The sequence below is a fragment of the Caretta caretta genome, chromosome 9 (genome assembly GCF_965140235.1).
Source record: "Caretta caretta isolate rCarCar2 chromosome 9, rCarCar1.hap1, whole genome shotgun sequence".
NCBI lineage: Eukaryota > Metazoa > Chordata > Testudines > Cheloniidae > Caretta > Caretta caretta.
Window position 1 is genome coordinate 1,150,886 of NC_134214.1, and position 14,615 is coordinate 1,165,500.

Genomic DNA, 14,615 nt, shown 5'->3' on the forward strand with positions numbered 1-14,615 from the left:
GGTTTCAGAAAAGGCTGAGGCCTGTGTCACTAAACCACGAGTCTCTGTCCCACCCTTGATGACTCGCTCCTTAGGGTGGAGTTCAAGATGTGGGAAGTCCCCATGTGGCTTCATCACCTTCATATGGGAGCACATCACAAATTTCATGTGGTGGGGGTGGAGCTGAGGGGTTCGGCATGCGGGAGGGGGCTCAGGGCTGGGCAGAGGGTTGGGGTGCAGGAGGGTGAGAGCTCTGCCTGGGGTGAAGGGTCTAGGGTGGGGCTGGGATGCAGGAGGTGGCTCAGGGCTGGGGCAGAGGGTTGGGGGGTGGGGCCTGGGATGAGAGGTTTGGGGGTGCAGGTTGTCCCGGGACTGCAGCAGGGAGAGAGGCCCCCCCCACAGCCCTCTCACCGCAGCAGCTCAGGGCTGGGGGAGAGGTGCCTCTCCCCATCGGCAAGGCTGACAGGGTTGAGCTAGGCCGAGGGAGGGGCTCGTGTGAGCCCCTGCACAGGGCTTAACAGGCAGCTGCATGGCCGCGCGGCTTAGAGCGAACTCATCTGGGGGCCCGAGGAGGGACAAGTTGGCGAGTGCTGGGTAGGGCAGATTGGCCAGCTGGTGCCTGTGGCATCACCCCTGCACCGTCCCTGGCTGCAGGGGAGCTGGAAGCAGCCTGCTGCTCGGGTTCCAGTGACGCCCACAGGCCTGGGCACAGGAGTGGTGGGTGAGGGTCGGAGGGCGTGGGCCCTTCTCTCGCCTTTGTCCTGCCATCTGGTGGCAGTAACGGGCAGGTCTGGGTGTCTCAGTGATTGCTCTGGCCGGTGGAACCGGACACGTGTGTGCACAGACGTACACACACACACACATCCAGCCAAGTGCCGGAGGAGGCTGTAGAGAGGGGTGGACCAGGGAGAGTCGTTGCTCCCAATCCCTGTGGGAGATGTGGCTGGCATCAGGGCCCTGATGTGCTGGGACATCCAGTAAGCATCACCCCAGCTCTGAATGGGGTTAAAATAACTGTGTGTTTGCCCTTGGGGAGCCACAGCCCCTCTCAGCCAGGGCTAAAATGCTGGGAGAAACCAGGACTTGGAACGAGGGACTTGGGTGGGAGACGCTTATAATTAAGGCTTGAAAAATGTACCAGTCACCGGTGAGCCCAGGCTTAACCCTGCTAGCCAGGGGGACGAGCACGTGGGCACCCCCCTGGGTCTGTCACGTGGAGTCCTGACTGAGACGGGGCCCCATTGTACAGGGTGCTGCACAGCCCTGGGCCGGGCAAACAGGCCTTGCTGCAGGGCCAGGGGAGGGGAAGCGTGGCTTTGCACTGCCCCGGAAAAGCCCAGGAAACTTGTCTGACACAGAGGGCAGCTTGCCTCCCGCTTCCCTCTTGCTCTGGGAGGAGGGGAGGCGCCTGCTGCCCGAGGACTGGCCTAGCCAGGGAGGGTGCCCTGCATTGCCTGGCCAGTGCCTAGGCACAAGCAAAGGGGAGGGTGCAGCATTGTCCCATGGTGGCTGGGTCCTGGGTATGAAGCAGATCCGGCCCTGGGCCAGGGCAAGTGCTCCCATTTGACCAGGTAAGAGGCTGGGGCAGCACCTGTGGGCTATGAAGGACCAGGTGGATTCTGATTGCGAACGAGCTGGTGACTCAGAGCAGCCTGAGAGTCAGGGAAAGAGGCAGGGGAGAGCTGCCAGCATCAGAAGGCAGGTCCTGGAGGCAGGTGAGCAGTAAGGGGGGTTTGCCGGGTGACTTCTCCAAGCCAGAGAGCCAGGGCTGGGGGGCTGAGGACAGGAGGAGCAGCCGAGCTGCTCTCTATTTAAGCCAGAGCCAAAACCCAAGGGCTCCGTGTCTCATATGCCAGCATCCGAGATCAGTGCCCAGGTGCTGTAACCAGCGGTTGGCCACTATCGAGGGGGGCTGGATGTTGTAAACTGCCCTCCGGATGTCGAGTTGGACACTTGCAGCACGAGTTACTCCTGCAGCGCTGTCCCACGGTCACAGCTGGGGCAGGAAACCAGGCCCAGGCGGTGCCTAGCTGGGGCAGCTGCGGAGGACTCAGAGCAGCTTGTTGAGGCTGGTCCAGGATCTACAGTCAGGGGAGGCAGCCATGGACTCCTGAATTTACGTAGTGTCTCAGACGCGCTCTCCCACCGACGCGTCCCCTCGGTAAGGCTGTCGTCGGCTGCTCCCTGGGGGCCGTGCATGGTAGAGGGTCCGTAGTACAGCTCCCCCGGGCGTGTGGGCTGCCACAGCAAAGGGGTGTTGAGAGCTCAGCCGCGGTGTCTCATCCCAGCCGGCAGCAGGGGGATTCCTGCCCTGAGTACCAGCAAAACTCTGAGTTGTGCCGTGTTTTGTTTCCTGCCTGAAAACGGGGCGTCAGTCAGGCAGAGCTGAAATTGGAGTCATCTGTCCCCGCTCTCCCGGCAGGTTTGCCAGTAACGGTGTCCCATCGGAGGCCTGGCGGAGCAGTGTGCACGGGCATGCACAGACTGGAAATGGACGTACAATTCCAGCAGCCACTAGCAATGCAAGTGACCAGGTTCTGCTCCCTGTCAACAAGCTGAGGGTGTCGCTACATGCCCGGCCCACAGCGCACCGTTCAGGCGGAGCGAACACCAGGGCCGATACGGACGTAGTTCAAGTGTTCGTCGTACGTGGAGAGGCTGAAGGGAAGGGGGCAATGGAGGAGTTTGCCTGATGGAGTTTCCACCCCAGAGGAACTGTGAGAGGACCGGGGGAGCAAGGGCCCGGGGGAGTGGCAGGGGTGGTCTCCTGGCAGACAGGCTGCGGTGGTTCCCACTGGGAAGAGCCTGGTTGTGCTCCCGCTGGAGGGGCTGGGTGACTGCCTGGCAGAGGGACAGAAGAGGACCTCCAAGGAGCCTAGGTGTGGCAAAAGGCGTCTGTGTGGGGTATGTGGGGCGCCGAGGGATGGGATTTTAATGACTACTTGCAGTGGGGTGATAAATGGGCTATGTGTTGGGACTTAGGTTTTGGACAGTTTGCTCAGTGGTTTTGAAAGGAGATGTACAATCGTATCAAAAGCGCCTGGTGGAGAGTCCTTGGGTTTTCTGAGGGGGAAACTGAGGCAGGCACCCATGTCATGCTGTGGCCTTCCACAAGAGGGTCGGGTTTTCAGGCAATGCTGAGCACTCAGGCTCCTCTCAAGTGAGGCACCCAAGTCACTCATCAGCTCTGTCGTGCCGTCTGTCTGTGCCAGGTGTGCCCTGCGTGCCCAACCGGCGGAGCCTTGGCCAGCTGGTGCCCCACGGGTCGGAGCTGGATGTCTGTTTGGAGAGCAGACCTGCTCAGTATGACCTCACGCACCGTACACACGAGGGCACACCGCATGGAGGCTGCCATTTCGGATGGCTTAAGGCATGCGAGTGCAGAATTGCATGCCTTGCTAACCCTGTCACACCAGGCCACTGCTCCTCCGGGCTGTTGCTCCCAGCTTCGCCCTGTGACAGTCCCGTGGCCTGCTCTGAGCTGCTCGCTGCCTGTCGCTGGGAAACAACAAAACCATGTGGAAGCTGCAGTGCAAGTGCAGAAGCAGCCAGGTGCAGGGGCTGTTGATGGTTTGTCACCAGTGGCTGGCACACACCCTAACTGGTTAATTAGCCAATGGGCTGAAATCGCTTTGCAGGAGCTGCTGTTCTGCTGTGTCAGAGGCATGATGGGGTTGTGGCCTCTGCTTACTGACATCATTAATCAGGAGAGTGAGTTCTGCCTCTGGGGAACATCCTTCCACTCCTCTGGCCATCTCTTCTGCGGCAGGTATTTCCCGGGCAGTCTGACAGATGCCTCTGGCTGGGTCAAGAGCATGCTGGGGCTTCTGCTCATTGGACAGCTGGTGTGAACTGCCTGCTCTGGACCGTCTCCAGAACAGGCGGACGGGGGGGCTGGTGTGAACTGCCCGCTCTGGACTGTCTCCAGAAGAGGCGGACAGGGGGGCTGGTGTGAACTGCCTGCTCTGGACTGTCTCCAGAAGAGGCGGACGGGGGGGCTGGTGTGAACTGCCCGCTCTGGACTGTCTCCAGAAGAGGTGGACGGGGGGGCTGGTGTGAATTGCCTGCTCTGGACTGTCTCCAGAAGAGGCGGACGGGGGGGCTGGTGTGAACTGACTGCTATGGACTGTCTCCAGAACAGGCGGACGGAGGGGCGGGGGAGGGGGGGGCTGGTTTTCTTCAGTTGACTTTAAAACTTCCTGTGGGTAAAGAGAGGAAACCAGCATCTCCCGCCTGGGTGCAGGGTTGCGGGTGGGGAGCCGCCTTAGCTGCAGCCCCTAGCAATGAGAGGGAGATTGGGAGCACTGTGCAGGGAGCGCCCACGGTGCAGCTGCTGGGATCCGGTCACTCTGGAATTGCCTGGGCAAGCCCATGTCTCGCCCCCTGGCGCATGCTGCAAGTCCTGTCCCCTTCCAGGGGTGAGGGTGCAGTGACACATGCCCAGCAGTGTACCCCTGGCTAATCCAAGTCTGGGGTGGAGCTCAGGTCCCATCGCAGACGTCCTTCCCCGCCAGTCTCGTGTGGCCAGCGCCTGTTCTGAGCGTGGGACGGAGGGACAGGTGGATGGGCAAACACCGTTCGTGTCTGGGTGTCACTGTAGCAGAACAAGAGAGCTGAGCGGTGTATGGATGAGGGCGCTGTGGGAGTGGGCACCAGTGAGAGAAGATGGATGTTGTGCCATCGTGCGCGGCTGGATGAGTGGCTAAAAGGGCGGGTTGCAAGAAACCCCCAAGGGCCAAATTGTGAGAGGCTGAGAGCAAGCCGGGCCTTGGCCCCGTGCACAACTCGCACGAGAGTCTGTAGCAGTGGGGAGTGTGGGTGCATCTCCTTCAGTGTGCCCCAGAGACCTGCTGGTCCGTGTGGGGAGGGGGCATTGCATCCCCTGCCCCACCTGACAGCCGAAAGGAGGGACAACTTCCCTGCATGCCCGGCTGCTTGGGAAGACTTGTAGCTCACCATGTATCATCCCCAGGGGTCTGCACAGCCCCCTGCTCTGGCCAGTGGCAGAGGGCCCCAATGTGACCCTAAGGATGGAGCTGGCCTGCTTGGCGTAGCCCAAGATGGTGTCAGTGTGGGGCTGCCGGGGGCATGCTGGGGGGAGCTGCGTTTCACACCAGGCCTGGGAGTGGAGCGTCTCAGGACCGTAATGGGCTTTTCCAGGGGTCTCCTCCTCCAGGCGAGTGCAGCTCAGCTGTGCCACCTGGGCTTTAGCAGGGCTCAGGTGGCCACAGGACGCAGCCACTGGGGCTGGAGCGGGTAATTTCCATGCGTGTTTGGGGCTTGCAGCTGCCTTGCGAAAGGATCGTTTTCAAAAGGCACATGTGTTGGGGGGGATGCCAGGAGTGTGCAGTTCCCTGACCATGGCGCAGTGTTCTGAGTTCTCAGGCCAGCTGTCCCATGGTGTGCCCTTCACGCTGGCTGCAGAGCTTGTGAACTGTGTCACGTTTGCTCTTGCTCACACTGCAGCTTCTGACAGCAGCCTCCCGGCTTCCTCTTGGCGTGGCTCTGACGTAGTCAGGGCTCTGCTCCGTGGGAGGCAGGATTTGTCCTGGGGGCAGAGGGAGAGACTTTATCTGTCAAGAAAACAGGACCCTAACGGGAACACACAACAAAACAGGAAACTGCTCACGGCCCTCAGAGAAGCCCAGGGGAAAACTGCCAGGAACAGCCCAGAACACGGGGGTTCGAAAAACAAAGGAAGCCATGAACAAAGGAGCGGAGCGTGTTTGTATAAATAACCTGCATATCCATGTGAGGTTTACCATAGGTCTGGGCATCTGAGGAGCTTCTCTGCTGACTTGTGTCACCTTGTGCCTGTGCCCTGCTGCCTGTTGCCATTGGCATCCCCTGTGCCCGGCAAACTGTGCTGGGCCCTTTAAGAGTCACCTGGCACAGTACAGATGGCTTCTCTCCCCCATCCACTGCCTGCCCAGGCCCCTTCCCACATCTCCCTTTGGGCATCGGAGTGCTAATTTGGTCGCTTAGGTGATGCTTTTTCCTGGGTATCCGTGGGCGTTGCTGGAGCCGGGCTTCACACCCTGCTGGCTGACCCAGTTGCCCGAGCCAGTGAAATACACTTTATGCATGTCTGTGCGCGTGCATGCGTGTGCGTGCATATGCACAAGTGTGCACGTGGTGTGTGTATGCACAGGCATGTGTTCAATACACACTCAAGTCCCAGAGCAGCCGTAGTGCACTGTGGAGCACAGGGTGGTCGGAGGCTGGGGCATGATCTGGGAGGTGGTGCTGAGCTGACTTCCCTGGGGGATGGGAGTGCTCAGCACCTCTTGAGATCGTGCCCTGACCTGGAAGGAGTGACTGTTACGGGTGCACAGCCAGGTGCCAGCCGGATCTCCCAGGCAGTGCAGAAGGGGGCTCTAGGCCGGCCCATGCCCACAGAGACAGGCCACAGCTGGGGTGGGGCTTAGCCAGAGCATGTGCCCGTTCAGTTCTGGGGTGTGGTGGAGATAAGGGGCCGTTCTCCAAGTTCAAATCCAGGTGGGAGATGGTGCAAGGCTGAGAGGGTGGGCTGTGGCATGTGGAGCTGCCCGGGGCCCGTCTAGTGAACAGCGCTGGCTCTGGGCTGGAGGTTCACACTCAGCACGTGGGAACCTGCTGCTCTCCCCGTCATGAGAGTCATTTCCAGGTAGCAAAAATCATCAAAGGAGTCAAGATTCACACGTGAAACAATGGAGCAGTGAGCGTGCAGCCCGGTGCGCGTCTCTGCCGCACCTGCTGGCTGCCTGGCCTTCAGGCCGGCCCGCGCGCTCGGCTTGGCTCAGGGGCGGGGCCACGTCACCTCATCGCTCGCTTGGCTGGCTGCACGCGCTCCCCCCGCGCGCTGGCAAGGAGGCAGCTCCCAGCCCAAGTTAAAGGGCTTTGTTTCATCGGGTTGCTCGACACCAGTTCCTAAAACACACACGTGCACGCACGCGAGGGAGGCTTGCTGGCAGCCTGCATGCGGCCCGTAGGTGGTGCTCTCTTGCCTCCCGTGTGTGACTTGGCGGCTCCCCCCCACCCCCCTGAGCTTTACACCCTGTCCGTACAGATGCCAGGCAGTCAGCTCAGACAAGAAGCCACCCGCTGTCAGTCCCGTGGCTGTAGTCCTCACGCATCTCCGCGGGAGGTTGCTGCTTCTCCCTCGCAGTCCCCAGGAATGCAGGGCATGCCGCTGCGAAGCTGGACACAGCTGTTCACAGCATTGCTCAGTGCGGGTTATAACGCCCACCCGCCTGGTCAATACGTGGCTTTGGCTGCTTGCCCCGGGACCCAGCGTTTTCCACGCTCTCCGGAGGCAGGAAACGGGCTGGTGCTAGAGCCGCGGGGAGGAAAGGGAAGGAAATGAAATCTGGGACTTCTAGGCATTTTTCTCCTTGTCTTAAATTCTCCTCTGAGAGTTTTCCAGCCTGAGCCCACACAGGTCCCAGCGCAGCAGAGAGCAAGTTCCCGTGGGTCAGGCAGACACCTCCGCACCCTGAACTAGAGATCCATCCTGGGTGGAGCTGAGCTTGCAGGGAGCTTGTCCCCTCTGTACAGAGGGGGCAGACATGGAGAGGCCGAAGGACGTGCTCAGGGTCTCACAGCCACTCCGGGTTGAGCCGGGAAGCAAAGCCAGGAGTCTGACGGGTAGCCCCCTGCCCCTGCCTGGAGACAGCTGCCCCCAGGGACCAGGGCTGGCGAACAGCTAAGGGCTCTCGTGCTGTGGGGAAGGAGCAGCTGTGTCAGGCTGCCCTCCTGCTAAAGAGCTGCTGACACCTGGCTCCCGTGGAGATGTCTGGTTTCCGTGGCGAGCACTTCCCGGGCCGTGGGAAATGAGCGTGTGAGCGAGGGGGTACGTGCCCCCTCCCCGTGGTTTCCCTTGCGCAGGCGGAGTGGGATCTAACACAGGGGAGGCTCTCGTTCCTTTGGCTGCAGGACGGCTGCAGCTCGGCGTAGAGCGCGCCCTTTGCGAGGCAAAACCCTGCGGGCTGCGCGTGACGGGCCAGTCCCAGGAGCCTGTACCGCTGGCTCTGCGCCTTCACGTCGCCCGCGTGGGCTGGAGGCCGCGCTGCATTTACTCGTCCCGCCAGCCCCTGGCCAGCTGGCGGCCCGATGGTCAGGTCGCTGGAGGCCAGTGGCAGCAAGGTCCCCGTTATGCCAGGGATTCATTTGGCCCGTGAAGGGAACATCGGTAAGAAACCACCTGAGCACAGGCTTCTCCGTCTGCAGGGGCGGGCGTGTCTGCCCCAGCACGTCTGCAAGTTGCCTGGTGGGGCCGGTACGGGGAACAGTCACATTTGCTGATGTGATTGAAAGCTAAACGTAAAGCTAAAGGTAAGTGCGAGGGCGGCCGGCTCCTCCCAGGCCTGGCGTGCGCTGCGGGACCATGGGCTTCGCACCCTCCCGCAGCGTGAGTATCGCGGGGTGCTCTTTTCCCCGTGCATCTGCTGCACGGCCACAGCTCAGCTGCAGCAAACCGGCGGGCGCCTCGTGGCGTGTGTGACAGCTGTGCATTGCGGTGCAGAGCTCTGCACCCCAGCCATGTGCTGTAGCTGGCCCGGGGTTGACTTTCGGGCCAGGCCTGCTCCGATCACAGCCAGTGGGCATTGTGCCTTGACTGCCAGGTCCCAGCCCTGCTCCCCCTGGCCCGCTGAGCTGCATGGCTGCTGGACAGGGCCGGGGCTCCATTTCTGCTCTCTGCGCTACAGGCCCTGCTCTCCATTCCCCTGCAGCGAGTCCCGTGTGTCCCGCTTGCTCTCTCTGGGGAGGTTTGGCGTTGATCAGTCTGAAGTGGAGCTGGGGAATCTCGGAGTCTTTCAATGCTCCATCTCAGGCCAAAGGCCCTGATGCCAGCCCTGCTCACAGGGGGGGCTGCTGGGCTTGAGGAGTTCAGCCAGCCAGCGAGGACAGACTCCTGCTCTCCAGTGCCATTGCTCATTCCCGACGTGCCAAAGGCACCCACTGCACTGCGGGACCCTGCCGAGGAGCCGCAAGGCGGGGCGGTCGCAGGGGTGGCACAGCTGGGCCCGGTAATGCACCATCTGCGCAGGCTCCCTCATGCAACCAATGGAGGTGGAGGTGGGGGGGAGGTGCCGAAGACTCTCCTCGCCTCGGGTGCCATTTGGTTTGGGGCAGCCCTGCACCCCACAGAGCCTCAGTGTACGTCTACACTGCAGTTAAACACCCGCGGCTGGCCTGTGTCAGCTGACTTGGGCTGGAGCCCGGACGCTGCAGTTCGATCGCCCTGCAGCCTGTCAGTGTGTAATTGCAGTGTGGACGTACCCTGAGAGAGCGCTGGCAGTGGGCCTGGCCCACGCTTGCTGCTTAAGCCTCACAGCACCCCCGTGAGGAGGGGGGAATCCAGGGCAGGAGAAGGAAGGCCCTGATCCAGCCACAGGTGTGGATCCGTTTGCCGGCCCAGGGCCTGGTGACATGCCCATTGCCAGGCAGAGCCCGTGTCAGAGTGGGGACTGGAGCTCAGTAATGCCCGGCCCCTGTCCGGAGTTTAGATCACAGATTAATTTGCGCTCTCATGGAAACTCAGCTCTGGCAAAGAAACGAATCATGTGCCTTTGCCACTTCCTCTTCTGCTGTCTGCGTCCCTCGCCACACATGGTAAAGCCAGGCTCCTGGCCACGGCAGGGTGAGAGCTCTGGGCAGGGAGTGTCTGGGGAGCTCAGTGTAATGCAGCTGGAGCGAGAGGGAAAATGCCATTTTCAAGCCCACAGTACCCCTTGAGCGCTCTGAAGAGGGGCCCTGGCCCCCAGGGCCGTTCCTGTGCATTACCCGGAGCGCCTGAGCCATGCTGGCTGCTGCAGCAATTGCAGTACTGACAGGCTGTCACTGGGCCAGGCTCTGCTGGGAGTGGTTTAAAGCCCTTGTTTGCACAGTGGCTGAAAGCCCCAGGATCGAAGGGAACGGATGGCAAAATATAGTTACCGGTTCAGTGGCAAAGTTAAAAAAACCTTGTCTTCCGAGACACATCCTCACGGTTCCACGCACAAACTGGTACCCTGCGCGGGGGGTGAGATTGGGCCTCGGAGCTGGAACCACCTGGTTCCTCCACCCGCCCTTGGGAGAAAGGGGAAACTATCTGTAAAGGGACCAAGTGCCCCAGTAGATCATAACGATTCCAGCCCGGCACACTGCCGTTACCAGGGAGCGCACAAGCCGTGCTCGGAGCCGTTAATCCAGCTGGGCAGATGGCAGCTGGCAGAGCAGTGGTTATTTTCTCCCGTGCTCATTTTCTGCCTAAGTGCGAGATGCTTTTGTAATGTTTTTACTCTCTCCATGTCTCACTTGAGGGTGGCTGTTCTCTGGAGGTGTGTCAGCCAGCGCGGCCTACAGACCAGTGCAGAGAGGCGAGAGGAAATTGGAGTTCCTCTCTGAGCTCAGCTTCCTTCTGGGGCACAATTAATTGCAGTTTGTTTTCTAGAATTACAGAGAGCTGTCAGGTGGCATGGCTGGTGGCTGGTTTAATTGAAACCCGATGAGCTGTCTCAAGGCTGCTATGCGCTAGAGTAGATAGCTTTGGAAACCTCGCCTGCTGCAGCTGGGAGCTCTTCCCAGAGCCGTCCCTTCTGGGGGTACCAGATCCCTTCCCCCATTCCTGCTCCTTGGAAGCACATGGCAGATGGAAGTTTCAGTCCCCTCCTCCTGGCTCCCCCATTCTGAAGCCAGGCTGCTCCTTGGGGTGCTTCTCCCCGGCAGAGGTTACAGCCGCCTGCTCCCATGGAGATCGCTCTTCCTCCTTGGCTGCGGGTTTGCAGGGGCCAAAGTTGGGTCTGGTGCAAACTGTGCGCTTTCCACAGAAACAGGTCAAAATTTCCCATCTTCGCTCGGGTTCTGCAGGAGCCCAGGGGCCCAATTCCTCCTGGAGACAGTTTGGCGATTTTGGTTAAATGTCTTGTAGTTAAAGCAGGGAATTGGGGCTCAGGAGCTCTGGGTTCAGTTCCCAGCTCTGCCGGACTCCCTGGATGACCTTGGGGAAAGCACTTCGTATCCCCGCCTGTAACAGGGCTAATGACGCCTCCGTCCCCTGGCACTTGTGAGGCAAGTTCACGAACAGTTAAAGTTCTCGGAGCATCTCAGATGGATGTTGCCATAGGAGGAAGCAGTAGCTGCATTAGAGCATGGCAGCATATGTCTGTCACTGTCCTCCGCTGTGTGGAATTACCCACTCATCTATGTGTCATAGTGCCTATATAGCAAACCGCTAGTGGAGATTCCCTTTTAGCACAAGTTGTTGAGCACTGACCTGTGACGGGCCCTCCTTGCAGTTGCCTGGCTGCAGCTGAGCCGAAGACGGATTCTTAAAAAACGTTCTGGTAAATGAAAGAAAGATTCTGCATGTGACTGACAGCTGGAGGCACCTCCCTGCACAGCATGAGAGCTGCCAGAAACAGCCTGTTGTCCCAGCCACGGTCCACGGAGCCTGCGCTGCCATGGAAAGCAGCGGTGCGGGCGAGTTTGCACCCTGCGAGCCTGCTGGCTGGTAACGCTATCGATTTCACAGCACGCCCTTTCCCGCCAAACGGTTCCCTTCGCCTGGGGTTGGACTATCCCATTTATGTGGTTTGCCCTAAATCCCAAATGGGGCACACCTCTCTAATCCCCGCTCCCTTATTCCTGTGTGTAGCCCAGGGGCTGTTCTGGTCGGGGTCAGTGAATGCACGGTGCTGGTCTGCACAAGTGACTTCCAGGATCCGTCTTCAGGTCCCTGTGAGTGATGGGGCTAGCCAGCCCAGTTTTATCTATATCCACGTCTGCGTTCATGGGACATGTGGGTACAGGGATTTGGTTTGGCCCTCTGTAGCGATACTGAGCAGCTGTGAAATCCTGGTTTAGCTTTAAGGTTCGAGAAGGCACCCTGGAAAGACCCAGGGGTGTTCAGGCCTGTGTCTCATGTTCCCAGTTCGGAGAGCCTACTCCTGTGTCACTCTGCTTGCATCGTGCTAACGCTTCCTAAAGTTAGCCAGAAAGTGAGGGGATCTGCTTTAGCACACACATTACTGCACACCGGTTTGAAATCTTTGCAAACAGAGGATTATGATGGTGGCAAATACTAGCCAGGCCGTGGGATTGTTTGCTGCAGTCTGAAGTGAGTACATCTCTCCCCTTTAGATAGTGTTGGATGAGCACATCTCCAGCTAACAAAACGAAATACTGAGCAGGTTGGCGCTCAGACAGTATTTCACCTTGATTTACAGTTTAGCTTCGATACTTCTGCGACTAGACTGCAAGTCTCTTGTCTGATGTCATGGTTTATTCTTTAACTTTTCTTTTTCTTTTCCACTGAGGATAGTATATTGGATAGGCCAGGTGCTGAGTGCCCTGGATTAGTGCAGGGTTTTGCAAAGAATTCAGTGCTGCTGTAAAGCCATGTGTTCCGGAGACATATAAATAGAAAGTGCTGGATGCATTTGAAATGGAAAAGCCACATACTTGATCTATATGTTCCTAGCCCCTCCAGTCTGCGTCGTCTCTCCTATTCCCTGCAGTATGCTTTTAGATCTGAAAACGGAGGGCTTTCCACCCATCCTCAGCACAATGGTAACTGCGGATGGTGTGACCCGTGTGCAGAGCGGCCAGAGAGCGCGTGGCAATGTAAGATGTTTGGCCGTGGGCAGGGGAAAGGGAAATGCTGTCTTTCTGCCCTTGCTGCATTGCTCTTCAGCCCGCTGAAATGTAAATGCAGTGAATGAAATCCACATGGAACAAGCGCTCTGGAAAAGGGTTTGTCCCCATCGGCCCTGAATGGTGCCAGCCCTGTTGTACAATGAACTGTTCTATAAACGTAGGGTAGGGTAATGTGGCAGTCTCCCCTCCCGTCCCCTCTTGTCAGAGTCCACCTTACCTGGCTGGGCTGCCAGTGCCCTTCCGCCTCGGTGGTGTGTGAAGGAGCTAGGTGTCTCGGGATCGGGAATGGGCCAGGGAGCCGTTCACCTCCCTCTTGGCAGCTTGGAACGAGCCCGGCGTGATCCTCTGGCTGCTTGGTGCGCAGGGGCTGACATGTTGGATCTCAGACCTGTTCCAAGTGAACAGGGCCCCACGATGGTCACTGACTGGCTGTGTCAGCAGAGGGTGAGGGCGAGGGCAAGGCCCGGGCAGACCATGGAGACCGAGCTGTGTCTGGCACGCCAGGGCAGGGGCAGGCATGTGGCTGAACTAGGTGAAGATGCTTGTCCCTGCACCTTCTCTGTAGTTAAGTGGAGGCCTCTGGCACTCAGCACTGTCAGCCCATCACTTTTACCCTGGTAAAGTCACTGCGCAGATCGGCCTCGGTGCGCCGTCAGGTGTGAGCGGCTTGGTGCGTGGTGCTTAGAACAGTATTGGAGTGTTTCTTCTGGAGAAGCAAATCGTGCAGTGAGCCTTGAGCTGGGCACTCGGCGCAGGTCTGCTCTGCAAGTGACCCTCATTTCTCACTGCGTCTCTGATTTCTAGAGCACGTTGCCTCATCCTGCAGCCAAAGAGCACTCTCCAGCTGCCAGCCCTGCGAAATCGGGCAGCTCCCGTGCAGCCGAGTCAGTGCTGTGACCTGGGAGCTCGCTACTCACACTCACGGAAAGCTAGTGGGTTGCACCGGGGATGCTGAGGATGTAATTTGACCCATAGAACCTGACTTGCGTAATGATCCAGCCTAAGGTGGAACAGCCCCACGGTAGCACTCCGAGTCTGCAGGGCTGGCCGCTGGAGCACTCTGTGCTTGGGGGATGAGCTGATGTGCTCTAGGACTCAGTGAGGCTGTGTACCCATTACTGCTTAGGTTGGCATAGGTTATGTCGCTCGGGGGTGTGAATACCCCACCCCCCCAGCGACCTGAGTTACACCGACCTGAGCACTGGAGTGGACGGCGCAGTGTTGGCAGGAGAGCGTCCGCCGCTGGTTGGGGGTGGATGAATTACATCGACGGAGAGCTCTGTCTGCTCTAGCGGCGCTGCATTGGACAGCGGCGCTGCCGTAAGCTCTGTCCTGTAGCCGTAGCCTGAGACCCAGTGAATGCGCAGGTGATGCTCACTTCCCAAGACAGCTCCATGCTTAAAGGTATCCATGGAGACTCAATAAATCTACAGCTCGGAATTGCCTTTACTTCTCCTGGGGGCTAACAACAGACCAAACTAGAGCAGGGAGAGGTTTAGACAGCAGCCAGAGCTAAATGATGGTTAGAAATCAATTTACACAAGTGGAAGAGAAATTAGAATCTGGCCCAGAGAATCTAGAATTGTAACTGGCCTAAACGGTGGCTCTGTTAGTGGTTTATCAGAGGGGTCCATTGGCACATTAGAATGCCTGTCCAAAGCATGAAGGCCGAGACCTGGAAGGTCTTTAAACTTCTAACTTCCATTGCTCAGATACCTTTGAAGAATCGGCCCTAAGTTATTAGTATTTAAGTTTCCTGAATTTGATGGAGCTGTTCTCAGGTTACACCAAAGTAAGTGAGATCAGAATCTGGCCCACTGAGCTGTGTGGCCCAGATCCTAGATTCATAGATTCCAAGGCTGGACGGGACTGTCGTGATCATCTCGTCTGACTTCTTGTACAGCACAGGCCATTTAACTGCTCCACAATAATTCCCAGAGCAGACCTTTTAGAAAAACATCCCATCTTGATTTAAAAATTGTCAGTCATGGAGAATCCACCACGACCCTTGGTAAATT

The 14,615-nt window shown here is 58.7% G+C and overlaps 1 protein-coding gene across 4 annotated transcripts in view; it reads left to right on the forward strand.

Moving 5' to 3' along the window:
* The window catches only part of XXYLT1 (xyloside xylosyltransferase 1), a 107,074-nt gene that overhangs the window by 47,652 nt on the left and 44,807 nt on the right, over positions 1-14,615 (forward strand). Inside the window, exon 1 of one of the 4 annotated variants that reach the window (XM_075132014.1) lies at positions 8,056-8,149. The exons of the other annotated variants lie outside the window; for them this stretch is intronic. Within the exon in view, the coding sequence (XP_074988115.1) occupies positions 8,071-8,149 (79 nt within the window). The 5' untranslated portion in view covers positions 8,056-8,070. Of the gene's footprint in view, positions 1-8,055; positions 8,150-14,615 lie in introns of those variants that run through there. 4 annotated transcript variants of the gene reach the window in all.